This window comes from Zootoca vivipara, chromosome 13 (genome assembly GCF_965207765.1).
Source record: "Zootoca vivipara chromosome 13, rZooViv2.hap1.1, whole genome shotgun sequence".
Lineage (NCBI taxonomy): Eukaryota > Metazoa > Chordata > Lepidosauria > Squamata > Lacertidae > Zootoca > Zootoca vivipara.
Window position 1 is genome coordinate 24171854 of NC_142596.1, and position 27595 is coordinate 24199448.

Sequence of the window (27595 nt, forward strand, 5' to 3'; positions counted from 1 at the left end):
CACGTACAGTCATACCTCGGTTTAAGTACGCTTCAGTTTGAGTACTTTCAGTTTAAGTACTCTGCGGATCCGACTGGAACGGATCAACCCACTTTCCATTACTTTCAATGGGAAAGTTCGCTTCAGGTTAAGTACAGACTTCCAGAACCAATTGTGTACTTAAACCGAGGCACCACTGTAGATAAACATGTACCGCTACAGCGGGAAGGTAAACGGCATTTCCATGCACTGCTCTGGTTCGCCAGAAGCTGTACGCCGGCTCCCTCGGCCAATTACGCGAGATGAGCGCCGCAACCCCAGAGTCGGTCACGACTGGACCTAATGGTCAGGGGTCCCTTTACCTTTACATTTAAAGATTTTTAGGGGGGGGACTCGGGGGGGCACTGTTTATATGAGACTGGGGAAAACTCCGTTCTATTCTGCCATTGATCATAGCTGCCAAGTTTTCCCTTTTCTCGCGAGGAAGCCTATTCAGCATAAGGGAATTTCCCTTAAAAAAAAGGGAGAACTTGGCAGCTATGCATTGATACGCTACCCAGTTGAAGGCTACGGCGCCCCGCGCACTTCAACTCCCATCATGCACTTCTCTGACCGTGAGAGCCAATCGGCAAACCCTTCACTACGTACTGTAGTCTTGTGGCCTCTCTCTCTCTCTCTCCCCCACCCCCCACCGCCGCACTTCCAGCATCCCCGCTCTCTGGACTACTAGTCCCAGGAGGCACCGCGCGCTCCCTTCCGCCCCGAGCGCCCCGGGGTTGGGCGCCGCGAATGCCGGGAGCCGCAGTTCCTCAGTGGCCTGTGACGCCACACAGGTCGTCGAGAAGGAGGCTGTCGGTGGGGTAGTGGAGAACGCCGAGTTGTTTACGCCAGGCGCTCTCTCCCGGCTGGAAGGAGGAGTAGGAGCGGCGCCACGGATATGGCCGCCTGTAACACCTGCGCAGCGGCCGCGCGGCTCCTCAGCTCCTCGCTGCCCTCCGCGCGCAGAGGTAACGGGGGTGGGGCAGCCCTTTCCCCTTCTCCCCCCCAGCTCACCCTGGTCGTGGCCTAGACCCGGCCCCCTCCCGTCCCCTCAGGTAGGCCTTGGCCCCGCCCTTTACAAGCTAGGCCTGCCCACCCCCGAAAATATCCCCCACACCACACCATTTATTTATGATTTTTTGTCAGCTTCTGCGTCGGGTTTGATTTGTTGGTATCCAGCAGTTTCCAGAGGGGTAGGATTTGTTTATTATAGTCCATCAGGCTTCCAGATGGATGCAATTTAATTATTATCTGTCAGCTTTCAGAGGGGTAACCTGTCCTAATACGGTAATGTCTTGCAGCAAAACAACAAAACAAAACAACAAGGTTTGTATCCAAATCCCAATCAAAAGTAGGCCCGTTGATGTTAACGGACATGATTAATTCCGGTCCATTGACCTCAGTGGGTCTACTCTGGGTATAATTTAATGTTGGGTACAATCCAAGGATTGTATTGTGTGACACCTTCAGTGCTATCCTAACCATGTATCTTTGCTCAACAAGTACTGTATGTCCTTTTGAGTTTAGTGGGGCTTTATCCTAGGAAAAGTGAGGTTAGGATTTGCAGTTCTAACACATTTGTTATGGCATAAGCTTTCCTGGAACTGAAGCCCAGTTTGCCAGAATGTGTAGATTTGTTGATTAAATCTAAATGTATTAGCTGTTGTGTTGTTTTTTTAAAAAAACATCATTCATTAATTATACATTGAGTCAGTGTACAAAATAAGACCAAAACTGGTCGTGAGAAAATAAATGTAACCATAAAATAGATTGAAAGCAACTTTATAAAACACAGTAGGAGAGCCTTTCCTTGCAAGGGTTTGGGCATATCATTAGTTCTCTAGAATTCTCTTCCATTAGAAGTGAAGCAAGCTCCAACATTTTGTTTTTGATGTTTGTTGAAAACATTTCTCCCAGCCCTTCCCAAATCTGTTTATTTTTGTCCTGTCATTTTTATTTCTTGTTTATGTTTTTATTCTGGTTTATGCTCCATATACCCTGCTCAGGTATTCCCTGAATGTAGTTTATAAATTCTAGAATAAATTAAAAGCTCAAATTCTGGTTGAAATTTGCCACAAATACTCTAAGAGGCATTTAGGCTGTGTCCATAGTTTATTTATTACCTAATTGCTGGCCTTCAGTATATGTTGTAACCCTGTAAAGTGTCTATGTATCTTTTCAGGCAGGGAAAATAAACACCATCCAAAGGTGGGGTCCAACAATATATTTCCTTAAAATCTTTTTGCAACTGTGCAAAAAGTAGCAACAAATGCTTCATCCACCCATCCCCCAAATTGAAATAAGAGGGGTGATAATACTGATCTGCCTAGCAGAGTTGTTGTTAAAGAGTACTGAAGTAACCTCTGTGAAGTGCTTTCAACTCCTTAAATGAATTAAAGCAGAATTCTAGGTGTATTTATACAGACATAATTCCCATTGGTTTCAGAGTATATTTAGTATATGCAGCCTTACCCCTACAATTCCATGCAGAGTTACCCATGTTTAAGTGCCACTGAATACAGTGGCACTTCCTTCTGGGTAGATGTACTTTGGATTTCACTGTTAGCCTTTGTTGCTTATACACCTTTTGTGAAGCTGCTTTCCCCCTGCAGTTTATTTTGTGTTAAGCATTTATCTGTGCAGTTGAAGGCCAACCAGCTGAAATCACACAATTTAAACTTACGGAGGGCGGAGAGCTTAAAAGCTCTTTCTGCACTCTGTTTTCCTGGTTTGGAAAGAGCTTTTAAGCTCTCCACCTTGCTTACTGGGCTCTGGGAGGTTCTCACAGCAGAGCCCAGTAAGCAAGGTAAAGAGCTTAAAAGTGCTCTGCCTTGTTTGGGGGGTAATACCTGTTTGGTACACAGGCTCTAGGAGGTAAGATTGCTTGCTTAGGGCAGTTCCAAGGGGGTGGCTTGATTATACGTGTTTTTACAGACTATCCCTGGCACATAACCCACATGCAAGTTGACTGTACTAAGAGTTTGTTTAATTTTGTTGTGGTTTTTTATTTTTTGTAAGATTCCTTGGTTTGATTTTTAACATTTAAAAAGGTAGGACATATAAATGTCTGAGCAACATGTTATGTATATACAAGAGGGCTGTCTTAACACATAGGAAGACTGTTTTAAGTGGCTATGAATCAACTCATTCTGTGCAGTACATATGTTGATGATTTCTTTCAGATTTGGAAAAATGGGTAAACTTAGAATCTCTCAAAGAAAGGTTACCGTACATTGTTAATGGAAAGGGTTTTATTTTTCATTAATCACCTCTTAACTTTCAGCCTACTGACTAAACCTTATTGTCACTGATTAATCAGTGGCCCTCCAGATGTTGAACTCTAGCTCCCATCATCCCATACCATTTGTCCTACTGGCTGGGGCTGCTAGCTTTCATAGCCAAAGGCAGTGAATCTTTATTCTTTGTGAATCTTCTGCATAATGACCCAAATCCAGACATATTGGAGTGTCTCACTGATATCCTTACATCTTATTTAAGAGCACCATGACAACTTTATTATCCAATCAATATGTGAGCCTGCAGCAGGTCTTATCAATATGACAACACATCTGCTCCAGTCCCACTATCTCAGCAAACACTCTGATCCTAAAACAAATTGCACACTGAATGAGGACACACTCCATATGACGAACACTTGCTCTTTGATAGCTGTGGAAGGCGAAAGAGTCCTTTGTGGGCCTTTGGTCACAACCTTTGGTGGAAATAAGATTCAGTGATTTCATTGGAGCAAAGTTCCTAATAAGTGACCTTAGCTGGATTAATGGTAGATTGTCTACAATGTGGGCTGAGTTTGTTTTGCAAAACAAAAGAATTTGTTTCTTTTGCAGGTATTACATGTGGCCGTTCTTGCCTTCCTGTTTTAGGAATAATTGGGACTTTTGAAGCACGGTCACTGAGAAGTATTCCCTTGAGAACTTTCTCTGAAACACCGGCATATTTTGCTTCAAAGGATGGTGCAAGCAAAGACGGTTCAGGAGATGGGAGTAAGGTATGCAAGCATTTTTTGTAGACCTTGTTCTTAAAAAAAAAGTGTTCACAGTACTTAGGCTTTTCTCTTTTAAAAAACCCAAAATTTTGAAGCTTCCTAAAAACTTGAAAAGAAAGTATTCAGCATGAGTTATGTATACATTTCTGGCCACAATTTGAATCCATGCTTCTGCTATTTAAGTGAGTATATTGTACAGCAACTGGATAACACTAGATTGGGAATGACTGTAGAGATGCCATAAAACTCCTGCTGCACTACAGTTAGCCTTATGAATGAATCCAAGTTGCTTGTGCATGTGAACGTTCAAATCCTGATTTGGATTCTAGACTATGATACATACAGTGGTACCTCTGGTTACGAACCTAATTCGTTCCGGAGGTCCGTTCTTAACCTGAAACCGTTATTAACCTGAGGTACCACTTTAGCTAATGGGACCTCCCGCTGCTGCCGCACCGCTGGTGCACGATTTCTGTTCTCATCCTGAGGTAAAGTTCTTAACCCGAGGTACTACTTCCGGGTTAGCGGAGTCTGTAACCCGAGGTGTTTGTAACATGAGGTACCACTGTAGTTTGATGTCATGTCTGAGTTGAGCAAGGGAAGCTTAGTTATAAAATCATAAAAATTGGTTCCTCTTTAAATTCAACACTTTGGAGTATGTGTGTTGTTTCTTTCCTGACAAAACATGTTTAAATTGTGGTGGGCTGTTTTGATATATATATATATATAACTTTAGTTTTGAAATGCAAGTCTTAACATCAGGGATCATTATTGCCAGGCACCTGCCAAAGCCTGCACCCCTGCTGAGGCCCCACTGCCTACCCCCAGAATCTCCTGCCCCTGTTCCTGCTCCTCCTTGATGTCACTACGAGTTGACCTGCATTCTCTGTTCATGCAAGTAGTGACAGGAATGAGGAGACGGAGCAGTGTCTTGCACTTCACTTCCTCTCTGGGAAGTTTCAGGGCTGGGCCTAGGGGGAGGGGACAGAAGGGTAGCCGTTAGACTGGCACACAGCCCCTCCTGCTCTCCTAAATCTAGAATTGGCACTGTTTATGGTTACACAAATTGCTGTGCCGCTTCCAGACTCCTTTAGTTTTTTAATCTATATATTTTTTTCACCCATATTAATGAGAAACCTCTTCTCATGAATGATTAATATTTTATTGCGCTAAGAAGCTTCTCAGAAATATCTGAGAATACACAACACCTTCACAGGGTGGACATGGCTGCCATGTTTGTGTAGAAAACAGCAGGGAAATTTTGGAGTGATGCAGGTGGGCGGGGGTGAGTGGACAAGGTAAAACCAGACACCTTGTTTCTAGTGGGTGAACATGCGGACGGAGGCAGGGGCGCGGAGGAATAATGTAAAGTGCAGCAAGTTTGTAAATCTGTTGCCTGGCTCTAACAGTCCAAATCCTGTTTTATTTACTTCCATTAGAAAACTGTTAGTGAAGGCAACAGCAAGAAGTCAAGTTCTGGAGGCTCCGGCAAAGGTGGAAACCAGCTGCGTTGCCCGAAGTGTGGGGACTTATGCACACACGTGGAGACCTTTGTGTGTAAGTTGTAGAAGGGCTTTTGGGGGCTCTGTAGAATGACTTTCACATTTTTTGGTGAAAATTATTTATTCCTTAGGGTTTTTTTAAATTATTCCTTCTGAATGATAAGTTGCATGTGTGTGTGTGTGTGTGTTTAACTATGTGTAAGAGCTGATTCTGGAACAGGTTGAAGGTGACATCCCAGGAATTGGAATAAATATCTTATAGCCGTGTACAGTATGGCCAATATAAACTTTGCCCCTTGGTATTGTGTTTCTTCTGTTCTGCTGGATCAGCTCAGTTTTTGATAGAGAGCCTTAATGGTGAGCAAACAGCAAAGTATGCATCTTAAAATAATAATAATAATAATAATAATAATGATAATGATTGCTGCTCATATTCTCCAGCAACCTGATTCTACATTTTCTGGTTCCCAGTGTGTTAAAAAATTGAATCCAGGCAGTGCTTTTTTCTGGGGGGGATACAGGGGTACGCATACCCCTAAACATTTTGTGAATCTTTGTATTTATGTCCATTTACTGTATTTATTTTCCCCAATTTGAATTATAAAATGGTGATTTTCTTGAGTCAAAATGAGAGTACCCCTAAACATTTTTTTAAAGGAAAAAAAGCACTGGATCCAAGAAACCACTAAAGTTGGGCACCTGACCTGTTCCTACTTTCCTACTAACTTCACAGGAATCCTGTTGGACCTGCTGCTTGCTGCCTGTGCCTCTCCTAATGTGTCAGGTCCATGTTTGTGAGGTGGAGTTGTAAGAAGCAGGGTTTTGTTAGGCATAATTGCAAGATGATTAATGGCTTCCCAGGGTTTTCCTCCTTGGCATCACCTTGGGTCTGCAGCAGTTGATAGATGGACAGACAGGTTTTCCTCCACTGAAGGGGTGGGGCCTGATAAAAAGCATTCCAGGGTTTTGCAAGAGGAGAGTTGCTCCTTATCACTGTAAACACTGACTCAGTACTTTTTCTTGCAACTAACCGCTTTCAACATGCCCGGAGAGTAGAGTCAGAATGAATTTTCTTTTTTAAAAAATAACTAATGTTGCATCAGAAATATAAATGGGCTTCCCCCTAGTAGTCAAGATGGTTGGAAGTAGGCAAGATAATTTTTGTGCTGGCACCCTTAAGCTCACTTGAGGAGCTAGTGACTTTTAGGAGGATTTAAGGGATAAGTTTCCATGTGGCAGTTGAATTTCTCACATGTCTATTTTGTCTTTCATGACTGAAGTTCAGGGTGGTAAATGGGGTAAAATGGCTATCCCATTTTACTTCACAACAATTTAGTGAAGTTGATTGGTGTGTAAGTGACTGTGTCTGACCCAAAGTCATTCAGTTTGTTTCGAATATTAGTAGCCTGTTTGTTTGTTTGTTTGTTTGTTTACTAAAAGGCTCCCAGGTGACTAGGAAAGTATATTAAGAACTATATAAAAACGTAACAAATATTTAATTTGCTAATTAATTATTAGTTAGCAGCAGCAATGATCACAGCAGAAAAAACAAGAAAAGGCACTAGTCAGAGCCACCCAATTGCCCCCAGGAACATAGGAAGCTGCCTTTATACAGAGTTAAACCTTTGGTCCATCTAGTGTTGTCTGCACTGATTGGAAGCATGTCTCCAGTGAGTCTCTCCCAGCCCTGCCTGGAGATGCCATGGTTTTAACCTGGATGCTGTACTACTGAGCTGCAACCCTTTCCCCCAGGACAAGGGCTAATTTGGCCTGCTGTTTCGAAGTCATTCTAAAGAATATTGAAATTTATGACTGAGTGGTGAGACAGTATCCACTACTCTATGCTGCCTTATAGGATCCATAAGCAGTACAGTGGTGGTGGTGGTGGTGGTGTTGTTGTTGTTGTTGTTGTTGTTAGATAGGCCTGTCTGCCTATTACTTCCTTGGAATAGGGATCTGGAACTAAAATATGAACTTTGCAAGAGTGATCTGTCAGCAGATTTCTTGTTTACTGCTGCCCCTCCCTGTGTAATCTTGCCTGAAAACTCAAGTGGGTAGAGATGTTGAAGTAACATTTAATATTCAGGGCTAGAAAAGTATGCACCGAGGCCCATGGTTTGGAGGTGGGGGATAGAAACAGGAAATTAAGAAGTTTAATACTTTTACAAACCAGTACAGGATGTGGAAGTATCTATTCAGCTGTGCATGCCTCTGTAGAAGTCATTCCAGCGCTTTGTCAGTGGAGACAAATGTTATATCAGAACAAGCCTGAGCTTTCATGATCTCTTGACTCTGCACAAGTTCTAGTAGTAAGAATACTGTAGTTAGTGGTTGTAGTACAAAAAGCCATCTAATTGGAAGATTCCCTCCACTCTAGATGTTATCTGAGATCTTTCAGTGTGTTTCAGTAGTCTACCTTTTACTTTCCCTTGAATGTGGAGTTGTACATTTTTTTGGCAATTCAGTTACTTGTGGCTTGAACAGAAATTATGGTTTTGTTACCACACATTACATATGTTAATTAGTATACCAAAACCAAGAACTATTTTCACCCAACACAACTATTCTTTTTGTTTGTTTGTTTATAATGTGGAAGCATTTTGAATCACGTGTTTCCACTATGAAACAATATATTTCAGAGCACCTCTCCTAATACAAATCTCCCTTCACTCTTCACCTGAGACCTTCTTCCAGGAGCCCCATCTGAGTGAGGTTTAGAGGGTTGCAACAAAGGAAAGGGCATTTTCAGTTGTGACTTTCTGTTTGTTGAATGCTATTCCGCAGTGAAGTCCATCTGGTGCTATCACTAACAACTTACCGTATTTTTCGGACCATAACACGCACTTTCTCCCCTAAAACGGAAAGGAAAAAGTCGTTGGGTGTTATGGACCGAAGGCAGCAGCTTTTGCGCTGCCTGCTCCTTGACAAAGGCGGTGGGGGAGGAGCTTTTGTGAGCGGAGCATGGCGGCGGGGGGGGGGGGGAGGAATGAGCAGCTCTTCCTCCTCGGAAGCTGCCGCCCGCTGCTCACAAAAGCGGAGCACGCTGGCAGCAGCTTCCAACGAGGAAGAGCTGCTCATTCCCCTCTCCCCCACCGCTGCCAGCACGCTCCGCTTTTTCAGCGGTGGGCAGAGGCGGCAGGGGGGGGCGGGAGAGGAACGAGCAGCTCTTCCTCCTCTGAAGCCGCCCACCACCGCTCGCAAAATCGGAGCGTGCTGACTTGCCCCTGGAGAGCCAGCAGCAGCACGCTCCTTTCTGTTACCATCCTGCAATTGCAATAAAAAATGAACATGGATGTTATTGTTGTGTTTAATTCCTTTTTGACTTCTAGATTTTGTAAACCTGCAGATAGCCCTGATTCTGGGGATCAGGTATACTTCACCACCAACCCCTACAGTTCATATGTGCAATAGTTCAGGCCAACACGGAGCCACACAGCTAACAGAAACACAGTTGCCAGGTTCCACCCAACGTGGGACCTGGGGGGCACATGTGTGTGACGTCATGCAGCAAGAGGCGGCCCAACAGGGCTGTCACTGCTGTGGGACGGCCTGATTGGGCCTGCTGTTGCTGCTTCAGTTCTGCTTTCAGTTAATTGTCACTCAAAATTCTTTTTGCATTTCATTTTCCTTTGACTTCTACCTTCTCTACATTTTCTCCTCCCTCCTTGTTTATGCATATGTATATATAGTCATCTCCTTGCCTCAGACTCTAGCAAACATGAATACATTGTCAACAAATATTGTGTGGGTTTCTATAGGTCAAAAACAAGTTTGCTATGGTACTGGACTATGTGATCTCAGTTATCAAAAGGCCTTTAAAGGTACAAAGGTCTGAAACCGCATTTTTCATGTGACTGGTCTTAGACGCAGAGGCGGTCATGCTGCTCTTCCTGGGCTTGAGGGCATTTGAGGACCACAGGTGGAATCTGGGTGGAGCTGAGGTTGTGCATTGCTAGAGCTCTGTAGAATAGACAGAGGAGAGAGGCATTGGCTTTAGAAGACAGTTTTGTTTGTTTCAACATTTATGGCTATATCCCTACTGGGACTTTTGGAACTCACATCTTCTCAGCAGGGCCCGGCTAATTGCAATCTAATTAACACAGTGTCTGCTGCATCCTCATGCTGCTTTGTTCTGTGCTGTGGAGAAATCTTCCTCATCGGTGGAACACGGACGTGCTTACTTTCTGGCATCACAAAGTGATAGCATGCATAAATGGAAAATACAACCCTGATGACAAAACTCTGTTGTTGTTTGTGTGGCTGTGCACTTCTGCTCTTGGACACACAAATAAGATTATCCTACACAGAAAGAAAAGGATCATGGAGAGTTGCCCCCTCTGTTTCTAGAGCTCTGGTAGTGTGTTAGGCTCATAATGGGTCTTCAAGAAAGAAGCAGAGGAAAGTTACTGTATTTTTCCGTGTATAAGGCTAGGTTTTTTCCCTAAAAAATAATGTCAAAAATTAGGGGGCGTCTTATCCACGGATAGTCCCCCCCATTTTCTTAAATCTGAATCCCCCCAAATAGGGGGTGTCTTATAGATGGGGGTGTCTTATAGATGGAAAAATATGGTATGTAGTTGAAAATATAGGGACAGGAGGTTTGGGCAGTGACCTAAGGTCCCTGTCTTTCTAGGATCTGGGAAAAGAGAAATTCCCATTTATTCTGTGCTATGTGACTCTATCACATTTATTTATTTATTTATTTTATTTTATTTTATTTTATTTTATTTTATTTTATTTGATTAATATAGTTCAGGGAACAAACTGGGCATGCCTGGGGTGCCTGCATCCTTTTCTTGCATTTTTCTCATTTGTGTATAAAGGGGAAGTGTCTGTGTTCTACATAAAAAGGCACAGAGATGAGGGAAGCTGAACCCTGCACCACCTCCTGCCTTACCTCACTGTACCTCATTGCTTCAGGTGCTTCCCTCACCCCCCCAGTCCAGGTCGCTTTGGAATTGGAACCAGGCACATTAAAGCTGGAAGGCAAACTTGGTTGTGAAAATTAGACCCCTTTGCCCTGCTTCTAATTATTTTTTTACCTGACTTGTTAGTTGCTTCTTACCTGAACATCTCCGAATGACTTACAGAGCATTAAAAATATACATATAAGTAATATGTTAGAATATTAAAACAGACAAAAACAATGCACATAACAGCCGCAGAAAGCTTGGCGGCACACCAATGATTAATTTGTTTGTGAATGGGGCAGACACATGAGCAGCCAATAATGTTGCCCACATCTTGTCTAGCTTGGCCCTAACTGGCTTCCCTTGATCATATTACAACCCTGTGGAATTCCAGTACCTATCTTTGTGATATAGAGGGAGCCAGTTAAACGTGGCATTTGTACATATGAGGTCACATATTTGCAGATGCAATCAAATATATCGCTTAACTTGCTCTACATTTCTTATTCTGTAGGTCAGACCCCAGTATTAAGGTACTCCTTTTTTCCTGTTCTGAATCAATCATCCCATCTTTCAGATAAACTGTTGCTACTTAGAACCAGATCTTAACACATTGGTTCCCAAATTTTCTTTCCCACAGACCTCCTGAAAATTGCTGAGGGTCTTGGCAGACGGACCACTTTATGATTTTTCTGCCTTTTGTAGCAATTTTAATGCACTGTGCTAAATGCTTCTTTTATTTCCTATATATATTGCTATATCATTATATATATATATATATAGAGAGAGAGAGAGCTATATATTGCTTCTTTTATTTCCTATATACTGTAAAATAAAAGAAATAAAAGAAGCAATAACAATACATTTAGATCGGTTCGAATATTTAATGTGGTGGCTGTGCCATATCCTACCGGTATGTTCAGTTACAAATCCAGACATGCTGTGGACCGCTTGACTAAAGCATGCAGCCTACAATCCAGTAACCCCTCCTATAAGATATCCATGTTTACTCATCCCATAATATTAAAGAAAGTGTCGTTTTTGAGGAAGTAACTATTGCTTCTTGAAAGAAAAATCCGGTAACTATTTGCAGTTGTTGCTCTTCCCTATTTACTTTGGAACACAAAAATGCTTATCAAATATAAACTGCTTTGCATCCCAGCAAAACTGGAAACTTCAGGTCCTGCTTGAGTGTTGTCTGTTTTGGGAAACATAGTTAAAACAATACTAGTAATTAAGGCTCTAAAAATGTTGAGAAAAGGCCAGTTGGGAAAACAACACAACTTGAAACTGTGTTGCTGAATAATAAGCCTCTTGTCCTCAGATAATGTCCCTAGTGCTTCACAAAGGTAGTTTTACATCAGGAAAGACTGGTGTAAGATTTCTTCCTGGAAAGTAGAAAGGATTTGCTGACCTTCTGTTTCTTGGCTCTAGTTACACTTCACCTGTCCAAAACGTCCTTCAGCATATAAGTGCCTTGGGAGTCTGTTTGGGCCCCATTCTACATGCTGCACACAGGATCACAGTGTTTACTGCACAGTTAGTATGACTGAGCAGTTAGTTGCAAGTGGGAAGATTTTCCCTCTTGGGTCGAGAGTGCAGAACCCACTAATGAAGAGACCAAGTTTAGAGCTTAGTTTATTGTACTTTCTTAACAGTTTTCCATCCAGACGGTGCTTTAAAAAAGCCCCCTCTAACAGTTTTCCATCCAGACGGTGCTTTACAAAAGCCTCCTCAGACACATAAGAATAAAAATCTGATGTTTTGTATTGTGTTTTCCAAGCTAAAGGTTCCTTGAATGCAGAAAACTGAGGTGATGTTCCTTGATTCTTTTGAGACAGTGAACTATGTAATTTTTTCAATGTATAATAGTGGCTTGCTGGCCTTGGCAGCACTTCCTCTTACCAGGGTGGGGCAGGGTAAAAGTGGAGCAGCGCAGGCCCACTAGTGGAGCCAGTTGTTTGGAAATCACTTGTAAGATTTGAGTTAAAAATAGAATCTTGGTTAAATCCTATAATATTGAAGTTTTTGTTGTTGTGCATGAAATGGCTTGTTGGTGCTATGCTTTGGAAGATAAACTGAAAAACACGAAGGCATTTGTAAACCAGGGTGAGGAATCTTTTCAAGCTTGGAGCCACATTCCTTTATGAACAGCCTTCCATGGGTCACATGCCAATGGTGGCTGTGGCCCAAAGCAAAAGCAGGTAGGGTCAGATCTGGCAAGAGATAGGACTAGCCCTCCCACACTCTTGCACACACTGCACACTCACATATGCAAGCACACCATGCACATATTCATATTCGCGCTCTCTCTCTCGCTCTCGCTCTCACACACACTCACTCACACACACACACACACACACACACACACAGGTAGACTGTCACTGTTATCTCCCTTCCACAATAATGGTACTTGAAAAGTGTAATTTCCAGTGGGAGGCAGGTGATTTTCATGAAGATTGCAGCTGGGTGTGGGGCTTCTTCAAAGGTAATCTTCAGGCTCAATTGCCATGAGTTGGGCTAGAGATTTTTAGGAGGGGGAGGTGCAGCACATAGAGGGGGTGAGGGGTATCCATTGATCCCCTAAGTGCCTCCCTGCACAGCAGTTTTGCTTAAAAACAGCCTCCCATTTGCTCCAGCGGTAGGTTGTTTTCAAGCTCCTAGTTGCTGCAAATGGAGTGGGGAGGGGCAGCTTTAGGCCAGAAGGAGCAGCCAAACCATGGGCCAGTCTTCCACCCACACTCTAAAGCATTCCAATTGTCCCATAAGTTTTTACTTGCATTAATCCACTCTTAACTGCTGGATAAATCGGTTGTCACTAAATAACTATTGTCTTGTATGTGTTTATGCCCTTTTCAGCTTCTACCCGCTTTGTGAAATGTGAAAAATGCCACCACTTCTTCGTCGTGTTGTCAGAAGCAGATTCCAAGAAGAGCATCATTAAAGAACCAGAATCTGCAGCCGAAGCTGTGAAGTTGGCCTTCCAACAGAAGCCGCCACCTCCACCAAAAAAAGTAGAGCCTTCTTTCTTTGACTGCACTTTGATTCTCCTGCCTCAAAGTTTGTTACTTCCCCCCCCCCACAAAACCAAACAAAATTCTGCTTTATTCTGCTTTCATAGTGTGATATCCAAGGTTAGTCATACTCTGTATTAGACCCAATGAAGTCCCTGGACTTCAGGGAGACTACTCTTAAGTATGGCTTACATTGGGTATCACCCATAAGCTTCATTTGTCCCTTCAAATTTCCTTAAAGGGTATGGGAAGAAAAACAGGGCTCTTGATGCAGTTCGACAATATGAGCCCACCACCAATACTTTTTTTAAAAAAAATAATAATCCCTGGTTTGTGTGCTCCCAGGATGTGGGGAGGAAACTAAAGAGCTTGGTTACCTTCAAAGGAGAAATTTCCCTGCAAAATATATATTGGGGATTTAAGTGTGGGATTTTCCATCACCCCACCGGAAGTGAGTTTAAAGTGATCAGTATTATTAACTAAACATCCTCTGGCCTTGAGGGGATCCGTTGACTGTTTCTTTTCTCTCTTTTTCGGCCAGATTTATAACTACCTCGACAAGTATGTTGTTGGCCAGTGTTTTGCCAAGAAGGTGCTTTCAGTCGCAGTGTACAATCATTATAAGAGAATCTACAACAATATCCCTGCCAACCTGAGGCAGCAAGCTGAAGTTGAAAAGCAAACTTCCTTAACACCAAGAGGTTTGTTTTTCATATTACATTGTATGTGCAGATATGTCTGGCACCATCAGTCATGCTGTCTCCTCCCTGTGTGATCTTGGTGCCAAGTGGCAGTTAAACAGTACACATTCTGTTATTGTTTCAGTGTTGGTGATTTGTCCACAGGACAGACAGATTATTGGCAACTCAAATTATTTCATTGTTTCTGCCTCAATTTTTGCACTGTTGCAGTTTAACAGGGAGTTTTTCTTTCTTAGAACCTTTCTTTCTTAGAACCTTTTTGAAAGCTGACTTTTACTTACATACTTATACACTATGTACCTCAATATTTTCAACACATGAGAATCAAAGCCTAGAATCCTTTTAAGTAATAGGTTTGAAAAAGTTGCCTTCTTTAAAGGAATATTGGGGCAAGAATATTCTTAATGGACAACTAGATTTATTTGCGTATAGACTATCACCCCTGATGTAGAACAAAAATAATGTTATTTCAGATACAGTACATGGAAAGTCAGTCCAGAATACAATGGTGGGTAGTATGCATGGAACAAAAAACCTAATTTAACTCTCCTGTGCTTGGGGGGGGGGGAGTCACTTTAATCCAGCATCACAGAGTGGACCCTAGTTCACTTTTAAAATTACATATGACAGCAGGTGATGGTCATATGGTAAACTCACTGAAATGAATGAACTTAAGTAAATGAAGTCTGTTGGTTTCAGTGAGCCTACTCTGATAAGGACCAGCATTGCTTGCTACCCAGAGACAGTAATTGAATGCTAAAAATATATTAAGGGTTATTATCATGCAGGAGCAGACAAATTTACACCTGGAGATAGATAGCAGCTGGAGAGTATGATCTATTTCTGAAATTGAGTGAGGTTTCAAAATGACAAATATGTCTGCTGTTCCCGGAAAAAGTCAAATGTCCAACTGGCTCATAAGAGAAGTGTCTGACCCATTTAATGCTGTTGAATTTTAGCAAGGTTTCTTTTTCTTTCTTTTTCCATAATACACCTTCTGATTACATATGTATAAGATTGCACTGCAAGTGTAGAGTTTTTGTGTGTGTTCATTTTTTGTATCTTTTGCTTTTCTTAGTCCCAACTCCATTTTAAAATTACAAATACTAATATTAACTCTTTAGGATAACTATTTTAATACTGACTTCCAATCCTTTTTGTCAAGATAAAAAATTAGGGAGACTGTTAAAATTCTGAATGTTTGCAGATGAGTTGTCTTGCAATATAAATTAAATCAATTGTTCCATAAACCTGTATTCAGAAGAGGGCAAGAGGTGAAGAAAGTGTCATGCTTTTCTTTTCATTTATACATATATAAATATATGTATCGTATTACTGTTTTCATCCTCTCTCTTAGAATTAGAAATCAGAAGACGGGAGGATGAGTACAGATTTACAAGTAAGTGGGCTCTCCTCATGTCCTCCTCTGCAATAGCTCTTTGCCTGAATTGAACCATGAGCAGTATTTTAATTGTGACTCTGTAAAAATAATACAGCAAATCCAGACTGCATTCATTTTCTAAATAGCCACTCAGGCCTAGTTCTCACTGAGGTAGAAAACCTGTGTCTAGAGCTGCAGTTTTACCCAGGACTAAGCCTGATTGAATTCTGCAGGGCTTACTGCTTAGCAGAAATGATCAGCATTGTGCTACAGCTGTATTACTTCAAGCTGGGTTGTGGGAAAGAAGCCCATGTGATAGAATGCTCCAACATTATGGGGGCAGGATCCCTACATAGAGAAAACGACCATGTCAGGGAGAAGGGTACTGATGGATTGCTTTCTAGGTGTGCAGAATTTATTTTTTTGATGTAGTGTGATCCAGACATGTGAGCCTTCACCTGCAATCTGCAGTAGTACAGTCCAGACACAGGTTGGCTGTGAGAACAATACCTCTGTGTTTCCACCAGAAGTAAATTACCTGTGAACCTACAGGTGTAGTGGGATTACTACCAGGGTGGATTTGATTTAAATCAAACTGATTTAAATCACGATTTAAATCACGATTTAAATCACTAGTCAGTAAGGCTTGATTTAAATCATAGTTGATTTAAATCATAAAGACTAATTCTTGCTGGTATAACTTTATTATGCAAGTAGATGAAGATTTTTAGAATAACAACTTTTCATATTAGTTTTTTTATCCCCAGTTTAATAGGTTAATCATTCATATTTGGACAACTTTACTGTTGTATTTAGGAAGGAGAAAAATAATCATTACCTTAATAATAACAATTTAAATAGATTTATTCAACTGAAACAATAACATTTCAGCAAATGTTATTTGCTTAAACAAACATCCATGTTTGTTAACTAATTTGGCTAAACAAAAACAAAATATATATATTTTAAGAAACTTAGACTGTCAGCCCAGCCTACACATGAAAAACTTAAATACTGTCCAAACAATCAGAAAAATATTGTTTCTATTCTATTCACTGAACTTCTTGAAACTTAGCACTGAAGGGGTTGCTTCTGTATTCATAGGTTTGTAGAACAATACGGTAGGATTAAGGTCTTTTTCTCAACTGTTCATGTTATAACATTTTTGCTGTGAAGAAGAGGCATGTGATCTCTGTTGAGTCAAATTCAGTTTTGAGAACTGCAAAAGTAAACCAAGCACCTGTGATAATATCTTGTAGGCAGAGAAACTGCCCAATAATCTTACAAAAACCTCTGGAAGAGGTGAATGGATTAATGGAATTTATTTACCCCCAAAATTAAACATATACAACCTTATACTACATAATTAAAAAACTAATCTTTATTTCATGATGGAATAACCTTTGGATGGTAATATGTTTTCCTCAAAAAGCATTTTATTTTAAAAAAATCCAATTTAAATAAAAAAAATCGATTTAAATCAAAAAAATCCGATTTTTTTGATTTTTTAATAAAATCATTGATTTTTATCCACCCTGATTACTACAAATCCCATCATCCCTGATGATTGGCCATATTGGCTGTGGCTGATGGAAGTTGGAGTCCCAACAGAATCTGGAGATCAATGGGTTCCTCTTCTGTGATTTAGTGCAGTGTTTCCCAACCAGTGTGCCTCCAGATGTTTTGGGACTACAACTCCCACCATCCCTAGCTAGCAAGACCAGTGGTCAGGAATGATGGGAGCTGTAGTCTCAAAACATCTGGAGGCACACTGGTTGGGAAACACTGATTTAGTGAGTGTCTTAAAATGAGGATGATTTGGTTTTACTTCAGCACGGTGTGTTGAAGGCAGGTAAAACCTCAGAACTTCTAGAAATAATTTTAATACTTGATATGTGAGTGAAAGATTAAACTTTCTGTGGATCTGATACTAGCAGTGGCTGTGATGTGAAGTTTAGATCTTAGATTATTGTGCAATTCCAGCATAGAGTCACTTAATTATAAAACTAGAGAAGTATCCAGTGAGGTATGTCTGAATGTCAAATTCTTTCCTTTCCTGATGGGCCTGAATTAAAAGAAATTCTTGCCTATGATATTTTTATTGGGTAACTTTTTGCAGAGTCACTATCATGGATCTCTATTATCCATTTACCATTTACCATTTTTCCCCATTACTGTGGCACCTGAAGGACTTCTGATTACCTTCAGAAGAAAATTTGCCTAAAAAGTAATTTGTATGGAAATGGGAAATGAGAAACTTCCACTTCAACTAGAATATTTCTGATCTCTTTATTCCAAAATATTTGTTAGAATCTAAATCCTCCCATGATGTTGTGTGTTGCAATCTGGTTTTCAGATCCTATGGTCTCTCTTGATTTTCAGGTAGATGGAACAATACTTGGAGTTGTCTGGAAAAATATGTGCATGTTCTGCAGGCTGTCTCAAACAAATCTACATTGAGTCAATTTGATTCTCAGTTAATTTGATGTGTACATTTCAGAACTTCTCCAGATTGCTGGCATTAGCCCCCATGGCAATGCTTTGGGAGCGTCTATGCAGCAGCAGGTGAACCAACAGATGCCCCAGGAGAAGCGAGGAGGCGAAGTGTTAGATTCAACTCATGATGACATCAAGCTTGAAAAAAGTAATATTTTGCTGCTTGGACCAACTGGATCAGGTTTGTAAGGGCATGTTGTGCCTTGCTATAATGTTCAGATTGTTAGGTAGATTGTTATGTAAATTACATCAGTTTTGAGCAAAATTCTAGGAAGGAGCTAGAGATGCCAAGATGCATCCTTCTAATGGGGACTATGTAAAGACTAGCTACCCTTTAAGTTGACCAAGTTCCTTTGTAGGGAAGAACAGAGAGAGAGAAGGTAGTTTCTGAGGTACAGTGGTACCTCTGGTTGTGAACGCCTCTGTTTGCGCACACTGTGGGTTACGAACTCCGGTAACCCAGAAGCAGCCACTCCCAGCTGCGAACTTTGTCCCAGGATGCGAGCGGAAATTGTGCGCCAGAGGCACGCATGCAACGGGAGGCGCACTTTTGCAATTGACTCCTCAGGTTGCAAGCAGTTTCTGGTTACGAACGGACCTCCGGAACAGATTCCGTTCATAACCAGAGGTACCACTGTACTTCACATCGTACAGAAGTAGCTATCCTTACGCTGACAGTTTTTCTGAGTCTAATATTTCATTAACATTTAGAATCCATCTGTCCAGTTTTGAAACCAATATGGCAGTCAAGTCAAGCTGCAGAGATTGCTCCAAATAGCAACATGCCTGTAATAGCTTAAAGGCAAAGTTTTCAATTCAATAATGCACATACCACTGCATATTGTAAACTAGGTGCTGATAATATTATAAGCTGCTTTTATTTATTTTTATTTATTTCAAGAACAATGTAATTAAAGTAATGGACTTGGCATTGTACCCTGCATATTAGCAAGAGAATTGTAATGGTCTCTTTATTTAATCTTGTAACACTTCCTTTGGACTATAAATGTTCGTGTGTTTTTTAAATAAAAAGTTGACCATAGCATTGTAGTCATTTTTGCAAAAATGAAATGAATATTCACAACTTTATTGGATTAGAATAATGGTATTCCTTAAGTGCCTGCCCTGCTTGCTGTATAATAAATCTTGTAGACATAAAATGGTTGGCATGCAAGGTTACCTGAATTTTTAGATCTGCTAGTACAAAAGCAAAGCTCACTGGTAGCTGACTCCTGGTGGAAAATAATTAAATTTTATAAAATAAGCCATCAAGTGAATGTTAATAACACACACATATATATATATATATTAACCTAGGTAAAACCCTGCTGGCTCAGACTCTGGCGAAATGCCTGGACGTCCCTTTTGCAATCTGTGATTGTACAACTTTGACTCAAGCAGGCTACGTGGGAGAAGATATTGAGTCTGTTATTGCAAAACTACTGCAGGATGCAAACTACAATGTAGAAAAAGCTCAGCAAGGTAAAATTGGACCCTTCTTCCAACTGGAGGTGCCAGTAAAGCCTCACATACATTTTTAATTTGTTCTTTTAATGTTTGGATTGTTCTTCTTATGCAATAGGCAGCATTTCATAACACTGTCACAGCATATTGTTCTATTTTTTAAAAAGATAGCCTTCACTGTGTACAGATTGTCCTTGCGCAACCCAAATGCTCTTCACATTAATTTTCTCTAATTTACAGGAATTGTTTTCTTGGATGAAGTGGATAAGATTGGCAGCGTGCCAGGCATTCATCAGTTACGTGATGTGGGAGGAGAAGGCGTTCAGCAAGTGAGTATCGAGAGCTTTGCTGCTGCTCTTTCAGAAACTATCAAGCTCTAGATAGACTGTCCTAGTTTGCATGTAACATTAAGCCGTGCTTTATTTCAAGAGTGGGAAGCCTCCAATCTGCCGACGAAATGTGGCCCTCCAGGCCTTCTAATTTGGCCCAGCTATCAGGAAGCCATACCCACTCACTCCTCACCAAGGAGTTTGAAGGGGAAGCTCCAGGAGTCGTGTTTGAAGGCATACTCCCACCCCATTGCTTGAGCCATTCAAACACCTGCCGGTTTGGGAGTACTTCGACATCCAAGCTGAGGCAATTGGCTCTGGAGTGGCTTAGGACTTCATGGCTGCCATGACAAGCATGGAGCTGCCCCAACATATCATTGGCACACCACACTCTGGACATTGTTTTCTCAAGAGGGTGGGAGGTATTGACATCAGTCCTTTGCCATGGTCAGATCACTTCCTGTTGAGATTTAGTCCCTCGCCGCCTGTTCCCCTCTGCAGAAGCAGGGGACTTATTAGGATGTTCTGCCCTCAGAGGCTGATAGATCCAATGGGTTTCCAGACAGCTCTGGGGATTTTTCCAGCTGATATGACTGGCGCTTCTTTCAAAGCCCTGGCTGACTTGTGGAAACATCCAAATGGCTCAGGTTGTTGACTCGATCACCCCTGAGCACAAGGTTGCCATGTCATTGTGAGTACATTGCTCAACCCTCTCCTGCTTTTACTTAGGGCTTGTTAAAGTTACTGGAAGGGACAATTGTGAATGTTCCAGAGAAGAACTCCCGTAAATTACGTGGTGAGACTGTGCAGGTTGACACAACCAACATCCTCTTTGTGGCTTCTGGTGCTTTTAATGGTCTTGACAGAATCATCAGCCGGAGGAAAAATGAAAAGGTAAGGAGACGTGGAATTAAAATTGTACAATTTAGTCATGCAAGGTACACTTGGTTTTAACTGCTGGTAGCTATTCTGGAAAGAATCGGAGCCATTGTGCTATGAAATACATTACCCAAAGCCTTGTGTGGCTGGCATGTTGTTGCAGCCCCAAAGTGGCTGCCTTTCAGCATTTTTCACTTATTTATTAAATTTGTATACCACCCATCATTCGTAGATCTCAGGGTGGTTCATAACATATAATATACATGATAATAAAAAGACATAATAAAAACAAAAAATCTGTCCCGATTGTCCAATGTCAGGAACACAGACTTCAGATTCCCACCCCCACCCCTGCAACTGAAAATAGAGCCTGGAGAGAGAGAGAATCTCTATAGACCACAGCAACTCCCTCTCCCTGACCCTCAAGTCTGCCCTGATGCTGTACCAAGTACCCCGATGGGCACAACTGGGTGAGACCAACTCCACTCTGCTCACCCACCCAGGTCTCAGTGACACAGACCAGAACTGCCACCTCATCCACAATCAGATCATGGTTGAGGGAGGTCTTAACTCCAAGCTGACCTGGCATTCAACAACTGTAGCTGTTATCCCTATAAGGATGGCACAAGGTGAGCTGCCACCCATTTGGCTTATCTAGCACACTGGATTATACTTTTTTTATCACCACTGTAGAACATATATACTAAATGCCTATATTTTGGCTTTGCTAAGTGTTGAGGGTTGTGTTTCTGTTTTTAGCCTGGAGATCCCATGTGCTTATCTTCCAAAGGGCACTTTCCAGCATCAACATGTGGTCAGGTTGACATAACTACATATGGGCATTTTAGATGATGAAAAATGTTACTATTCTATAAAACTCTTTAGTCCTTGACAATTATAATACTTTTACAGTGGTCATTCGACTTACAAACTTAATCCGTTCCGAATGCACATTCGTAGGTCGGAAAGTTTGTAAGTCGGAAAGCGGTTTCCCATAGGAAAAAAACTATTCGGAAAAATTTGTAAGTCAAGGAAACCGCATTTAAAACAGCCAACGGTTTCCGTTCAGATGTAGAAAAATTCATAAGCGTGCGGCCATTTGTCCCGTTCGTAAGTCGAAAACATCGGATGTCGAGTAATTTGTAAGTCGAGGGACTACTGTATATTGAAAGCTAAACATTATAGGAGACCAGCTGTGCTATTGTTGCCTGAAAAACTAGAGCCGCAAAAATCGTGCATATAGTGACTGCTGCATTGGACTATGGGTTCAAATCCCACAAGTTGTGTGTTCAAATCTCGCAAATCCCATTCATAAGCCACAATCAACTTAAGCAACCTCACAGGGTTGTTGGGAGGTTGAAATCACACTTTAAGATCCTTGTGGAAAGAGTGGTAAATGCTGTTCACGTCAAAATCATAGCTGCCAAGTTTTCCCTTTTCTCACGAGGAAGCCTATTCAGCATAAGGGAATTTCCCTTAAAAAAAGGGAGAACTTGGCAGCTATGGTCAAAATAAATTTAAAAAATTAAAAAACTGTCCAGTAGCACCTTAGAGACCAACTAAGGTGGTCAAGTGTTCCACCACATATTGACATGTCTAGTCAAATACAAGATAGATATAATTTAATTGGGACTTTCTTCTTAAATGCAGTCTGTATTTCTCTCTCTCTTTTTGGTCTTTGCAGTATCTTGGCTTTGGAACTCCATCAAATCTGGGGAAGGGCCGAAGGGCTGCAGCAGCTGCAGACCTGGCTAATGTAGGTGGAGATTCCAGCACTCAGCAGGATATGGAAGAAAAAGATCGCTTGCTTCGGCACGTGGAGGCACGAGATCTTATTGAATTTGGCATGATCCCTGAGTTTGTGGGGCGTTTGCCAGTGGTGGTTCCCCTGCACAGCCTTGATGAGAAAACCCTTGTACGGATTCTTACTGAGCCGCGGAATGCAGTGATTCCCCAATACCAGGCATTATTCAGCATGGATAAGGTTTGTATTTTCTCTTGCTGCTTGAGACTTGTTCAGAGCACTTTCTTGTTACCAGCATTTTGTTTCCAAAAGAGCAGGACTCTCTTGGACACATTAAAACATTAGATTGGTTTTTTTTGGGGGGGGAGGGGATGTGATTAATATGCAGATCTATTAAATGATGTCTGCATTACCTGTTGAAAAACAAAAGAAAAAAATGGCTCCAAATTTAATTTACACTTGTCAAAATACAATTAGAGTTCCCATAGGGAGGAAGGGGGGTGGGACTACAAAATGTAATTTTTGTCTTCTATTTTCCAGTGTGAATTGAATGTTACTGAGGATGCCCTAAAGGCTATAGCCAGGTTGGCCTTAGACCGCAAGACTGGTGCAAGAGGTCTTCGATCTATAATGGTAAGGCTGATTTCTTTTCACTGGTATCAATGACCTAGAACACAACCATTAGTTTTGTTTATTGAAATCCCACTGTCTGCCCTGGGAGGTGAATCAGAGAGATTTTTAGAAAACAGATCATTAGTGGCTCAGTTAACCTTGTTAAAAACAAAAACAACCTTCCCTACAATTCCCTACAAAGCCTTCCTAGCAATCTAAAGTGATTCAGTCCCAAAGAGACCGTGTCATGTGATAGTTCTACATGTTCTGGAAGAAAGATGAGTTTAGACACTAAAATATTTGTTAACAGCACTAAAAGGAGTGGTGTCTGAAGCTAAAGAGCAGCTGCTTTATTATTATGACAGCAGTATGTATTCATCTAATGCTGGGGTTCTTAAATGTCAAAACTACAAGACTAGTATCAGACAAAGATGTTGTTGGAAAATGAATATGGGCATTATGAGGAAGTTTGAAATCTTTTTTCAAACAAATGGAGTCTTCCTATGCAGTCGTGAAATCAAAAGCATATTAATGGTGGTGCTAATTCTATTCCCATTGTGGTGGAAGTTGCTTTTCTCGTTGGCTGTATTCTGGATCTTTATTTTGTTGACTAAGTACTTCTTATTTTAAATAAAAGGGAGGAAAGGTATAAATGTGTAATCAAGTCAAAGGGGCGGAAAAAGCAAAAACAAAGATTGATTAGGAAGAAGAGCAAGACTGGCAGGGAACTTATGGGAACTTATGTTTGGCCCAAAGCAGAGAACTGAAGGTTGCATAAGAAGCGGCTTTGAAGCAGGGCTGGCCTGGAATGGCTAGAGTGGAACCTGGAAGCGTAATTGCATCATATACATTTTCCCGCACATGCATCATTTAAATGAGTTGCACAACAGCTCTATGGTCTTGTGTAGCTCGAGTGGGTTTTGCACAGAACATAACCAGTAGATCCTGCTCATAGGTCATTTATGTCTGTCTTCTATTCAGTCACCCATGCTGATTTCAAAATCTACCACTTTGAAGTACTTGTTTCACCTTGCCTTGTGGTAGGGCCATTTCTTAGGAAGCTGCCCAACACCAAGTCGGACCATTGGTCCATCCAGCTCAACATTGCTAATAGAGACTGGCATCGGGTCTCTGGTCTCTTCTCATGCCTGCCAGAAGATGCTAGGGAACCTGCATGAGACCTGCTTACAAACCATGTGCTCTGCCACTGAGCTACAGCCCTTCCACCTTGTTTTTAAGGTGGAGATAGAAGAAAGTAGCTATGCTGATGGCAGCCTGGGCAGGTAGCATTGTGATAGGATTCCTGACAAATGTCCATCAACTAAGTTCTCAACTTATTCAGCTACTAAGTAGAGATGTTGACATGAATGAATATTATACCAAAGTCCATTAATTTCAGTAGCTCTACTATAGTAGTTTGGTTGGCTACTGCCCTATGCCTCTTTTAGGGAAGTGGTTGTAGCAAGCTGTCTATTGTTAGATGTTCCTTGGAAGAGGGATTGTGTGAGCAAAACCTTGATGCTTATTCTTCTACCCCTTAGGAAAAGTTACTGCTGGAACCCATGTTTGAAGTACCCAATTCTGACATTGTATGTGTGGAGGTTGACAAAGATGTCGTGGAAGGAAAGAAGGACCCAGGATACGTCAGGTAATGTCAGGTTTCCAACACTAGATTGGGTTTGATGCAAAAATAAACAAAAACGCTTTTTTGCAATTAATTTTTTTCCACAGTTGTTTTAGATACTTTTTTTTATTCCACAGTTATATTTTTAGCTACGTTTTACAGTAGATGGCTGCTGGGCATTTAACACAAACTGGCTGAACAAAATGGCTAATAAACATTCACATTTTTGTATTTTCAAGTCAAAAGCCAGATTTGTGCATTTGAAAGAGGTTCATTAGGCCAATTGGAAGAAGCAGGAAACTTACTGAAACCTGTCTTTCTAAAAGGACACCAATTTTAATAATAATGTGGGGGGTTTCTTTAAGCAATAAGCCTTCAAAGAGCAGCATACTTTACCTCCAGTGGTGGACATACTTTATATTTAGAGCAGGAAGTAACCATAGGTGACCATCCAGTCAGGCCTCCTGCTTCAGTTTGAATCCATTATTTCTGGCATGCATTGCTAGGATAAAAAGATTAGAAGTGCAGACTTAAGTTGCCATTTCATTTTTTCTTTTCTAATGGAATTTCAAGGCAACGGTCCACAGAACACTGATTCTCTCCTTGATCCAAGGGACCAGTAGATCAATTCTTCTTGAACATCAATTCCACCTACTTTGTAGCAATATTCTTTTAATAGTTATTTATTTGCTGCTGTTCTGCTAAAAGTACTCGGAGAAAGAGCCACTGTTTCTGCATGCAGACTCCCTTTTTCCTTTGCTGCCAGTGAGCTAGAAAAACCAACAATCTGATTCAGTACATAACAGTTTACAACGTCCCTACTATAGAATATAATTTGGGAAGTAAAGATGCATTGTGGTCCTGGGGATCAGTATCAAAAGTTCAACTGGGCTGAAATGGCTCCCTGTTCTAGACATGACATGGAAGTATTTGATCCTACTTGTGTTTAATTGTAGAGCTCCAGCTAAAGATGCTTCTGAAGAAGAATATGATTCAGGAGTAGAAGAAGAAAACTGGGCTCGCCAAGCAGATGCTGCAAACAATTAAATGCTGTCAGAATGCTCTGCAGAAAATGCACTTAATGGGGATTTTGTTTTTAAGACCACATCCGGCTTTTTAGCCTATTTGATAACATTGGATCTCTCCTGAATATGATACATGTTCGGAAGGTGTTGGCAACTCTAATGGGAAATCAGATCAAGTATTTTGCGTAACATCACACTGAATTATTATTTTTTTAGTGGACACATGGACTTCAGTGACATAATGTTCAGAAATGAAATGTATATTATGTTTTGTTCAGTTAAAAACAAAAAACAAAATATGCTCTCTCTTTTAGTGCTGAGCTGAAAAGGTGGACTCCCCTTGTAAAATTCATCCTTTCTCCTTTGGGGCACTTTTTTGGCCATTTGTTACCACGGGGAGCACTGAAGAGTTAATGCACCCCCTCCAAAACATACACACACAAAAAAAACCTGCACTGTACCCTACAGTTGGATGAAGGCAGCAGTGCACCATTGCAACCCTCTTTTCTCAAGTTCAGTCAGCTGCAGCTGGTGCCATTTTTTGTTCCAATTTAGATTTCGTCCTAGTAGCAATGACATAGCCAGATCTGATGAGCTACATGCCTGTGTGACAACAGTCACTGAGGTCAAACAATCCTAATACATTGAAATAGCTTTTCCCCATCTGACTGCATGGCAACATCGTTACTAGGATCAATGGGAAGGTTATTTTTCAGACTGAACCAGTATGAAAAAAGTAAAATTTTGAGGAAACATGAGGCCTCCTCAAAAGCTCCTTTTTTCTACTGAATGTATTTCCTGAAGAACTTTCAGCTCAGCCCTAGCTTTTTCAGTTATAGAGTGCAATGCAGGTATTGCAAATAGTTGAGGAATTTTACAATAATTATACTACACAATTTGAGCAGGGAAACGGCACACAAATATTTTGAATCTACTTTTGTTGGAAAGACCATTCAGTATGCACTAAATATCTTTTCTGCTTTAAATGCAGTGGGTGCTAGAGGTACTTGTTTCATTTATAATGAAAACTGCCCTTAAAAACTGGATATGAAAGATTTAGGACAGTACTTTCTGGTCCCCAAACTCCATATTAGTCAAACCAGCGGGATTGCTCTAGAATAATCAGGTTGTGGATTGACCTTATTTTAGAGCATACTGTGCCACTTTACTAAAAACTTAATGTAATGTGTTAAAAATAATTGGATATAATACCAAAGGGTTCATTCATTTTTACTTACCTTGATTAAATATCACATGTAGGTTTTGGAGAAAAAAATGGATATTAAGAGAACAGATGAACCAGGAACTTGCTATACCTTTTTTTTGACAGAATAAAGGTTTACAGGAAGAAATAGACCATAGAATATAGAAAATTCTATGCCAATATTTTAATATAGTACTTTTTATTGAATGTACTGGAACCATCATGCATCAGTTTTTTGGTGCCAGATATTTTTCCCAGCCTACCTTCTTATAACATTAAGAGGCACAAGAAAGTAGCATATAATTGTATAATATTTTTCATGTAATCAGTAGTCACTGTTTGCACAAAATTCTTATTTAAGTTATAAGCTTAAAACGCCGGTCTGCATCTTGTTATTTTAAATCTTTTAGCAAAGCAAAGATTGCTTTGTTTTAAAAGTTAACTTGATCCTTTAGTAAAGTATTTGTAAAAACACAAAAGGACGTGTATGTTTTTGATTCATTTCTGAAATTAAAATCTGTGCCTAAAAGCTTGATGTCCTTCCTTCATGTTGAGGCGTGCTTATAAAAGTTTTGCTGAACTAGGTTCCATTTACACACTGATATTTTTTAAACTTGACACTGACCACCAAGTAAGTGGGGTGGGTGTAGCAACTGTGCCGCTTGATTCTTAATCCTTTCCAAGCT

At 40.9% G+C, this 27595-nt stretch overlaps 1 protein-coding gene across 4 annotated transcripts; it reads left to right on the plus strand.

The window, feature by feature from the left end:
* Positions 1–800: 800 nt before the first annotated feature.
* On the plus strand, positions 801–27438 carry CLPX (caseinolytic mitochondrial matrix peptidase chaperone subunit X). Of its 4 annotated transcripts, none has more exons than XM_035131173.3 (14): positions 801–986; positions 3867–4027; positions 5464–5581; positions 13296–13450; positions 13992–14151; positions 15509–15550; positions 18033–18209; positions 19346–19510; positions 19733–19821; positions 20551–20715; positions 22385–22684; positions 22985–23077; positions 24598–24704; positions 25637–27438. In XM_035131173.3, exons 1-14 carry the CDS (start codon positions 917–919, stop codon positions 25725–25727), a joined length of 1893 nt encoding a protein of 630 aa, XP_034987064.1. In that variant the 5' UTR covers positions 801–916; the 3' UTR covers positions 25728–27438. The 4 variants fall into 4 exon arrangements, with proteins under 4 accessions (XP_034987064.1, XP_034987065.1, XP_034987066.1 ...); XM_035131174.3 differs by having other exon boundaries at positions 3903–4027; XM_035131175.3 differs by lacking the exon at positions 15509–15550.
* Positions 27439–27595: the final 157 nt, after the last annotated feature.

Excerpts from the sequence above, each read along its gene's own strand:
- CLPX (XM_035131173.3), top strand. The coding sequence starts at position 917 with ATGGCCGCCTGTAACACCTGCGCAGCGGCCGCGCGGCTCCTCAGCTCC. Across the intron at positions 4,028-5,463 it reads GTTCAGGAGATGGGAGTAAG|AAAACTGTTAGTGAAGGCAA; the intron begins GTATGCAAGCAT and ends TACTTCCATTAG. Across the intron at positions 14,152-15,508 it reads AACTTCCTTAACACCAAGAG|AATTAGAAATCAGAAGACGG; the intron begins GTTTGTTTTTCA and ends CCTCTCTCTTAG.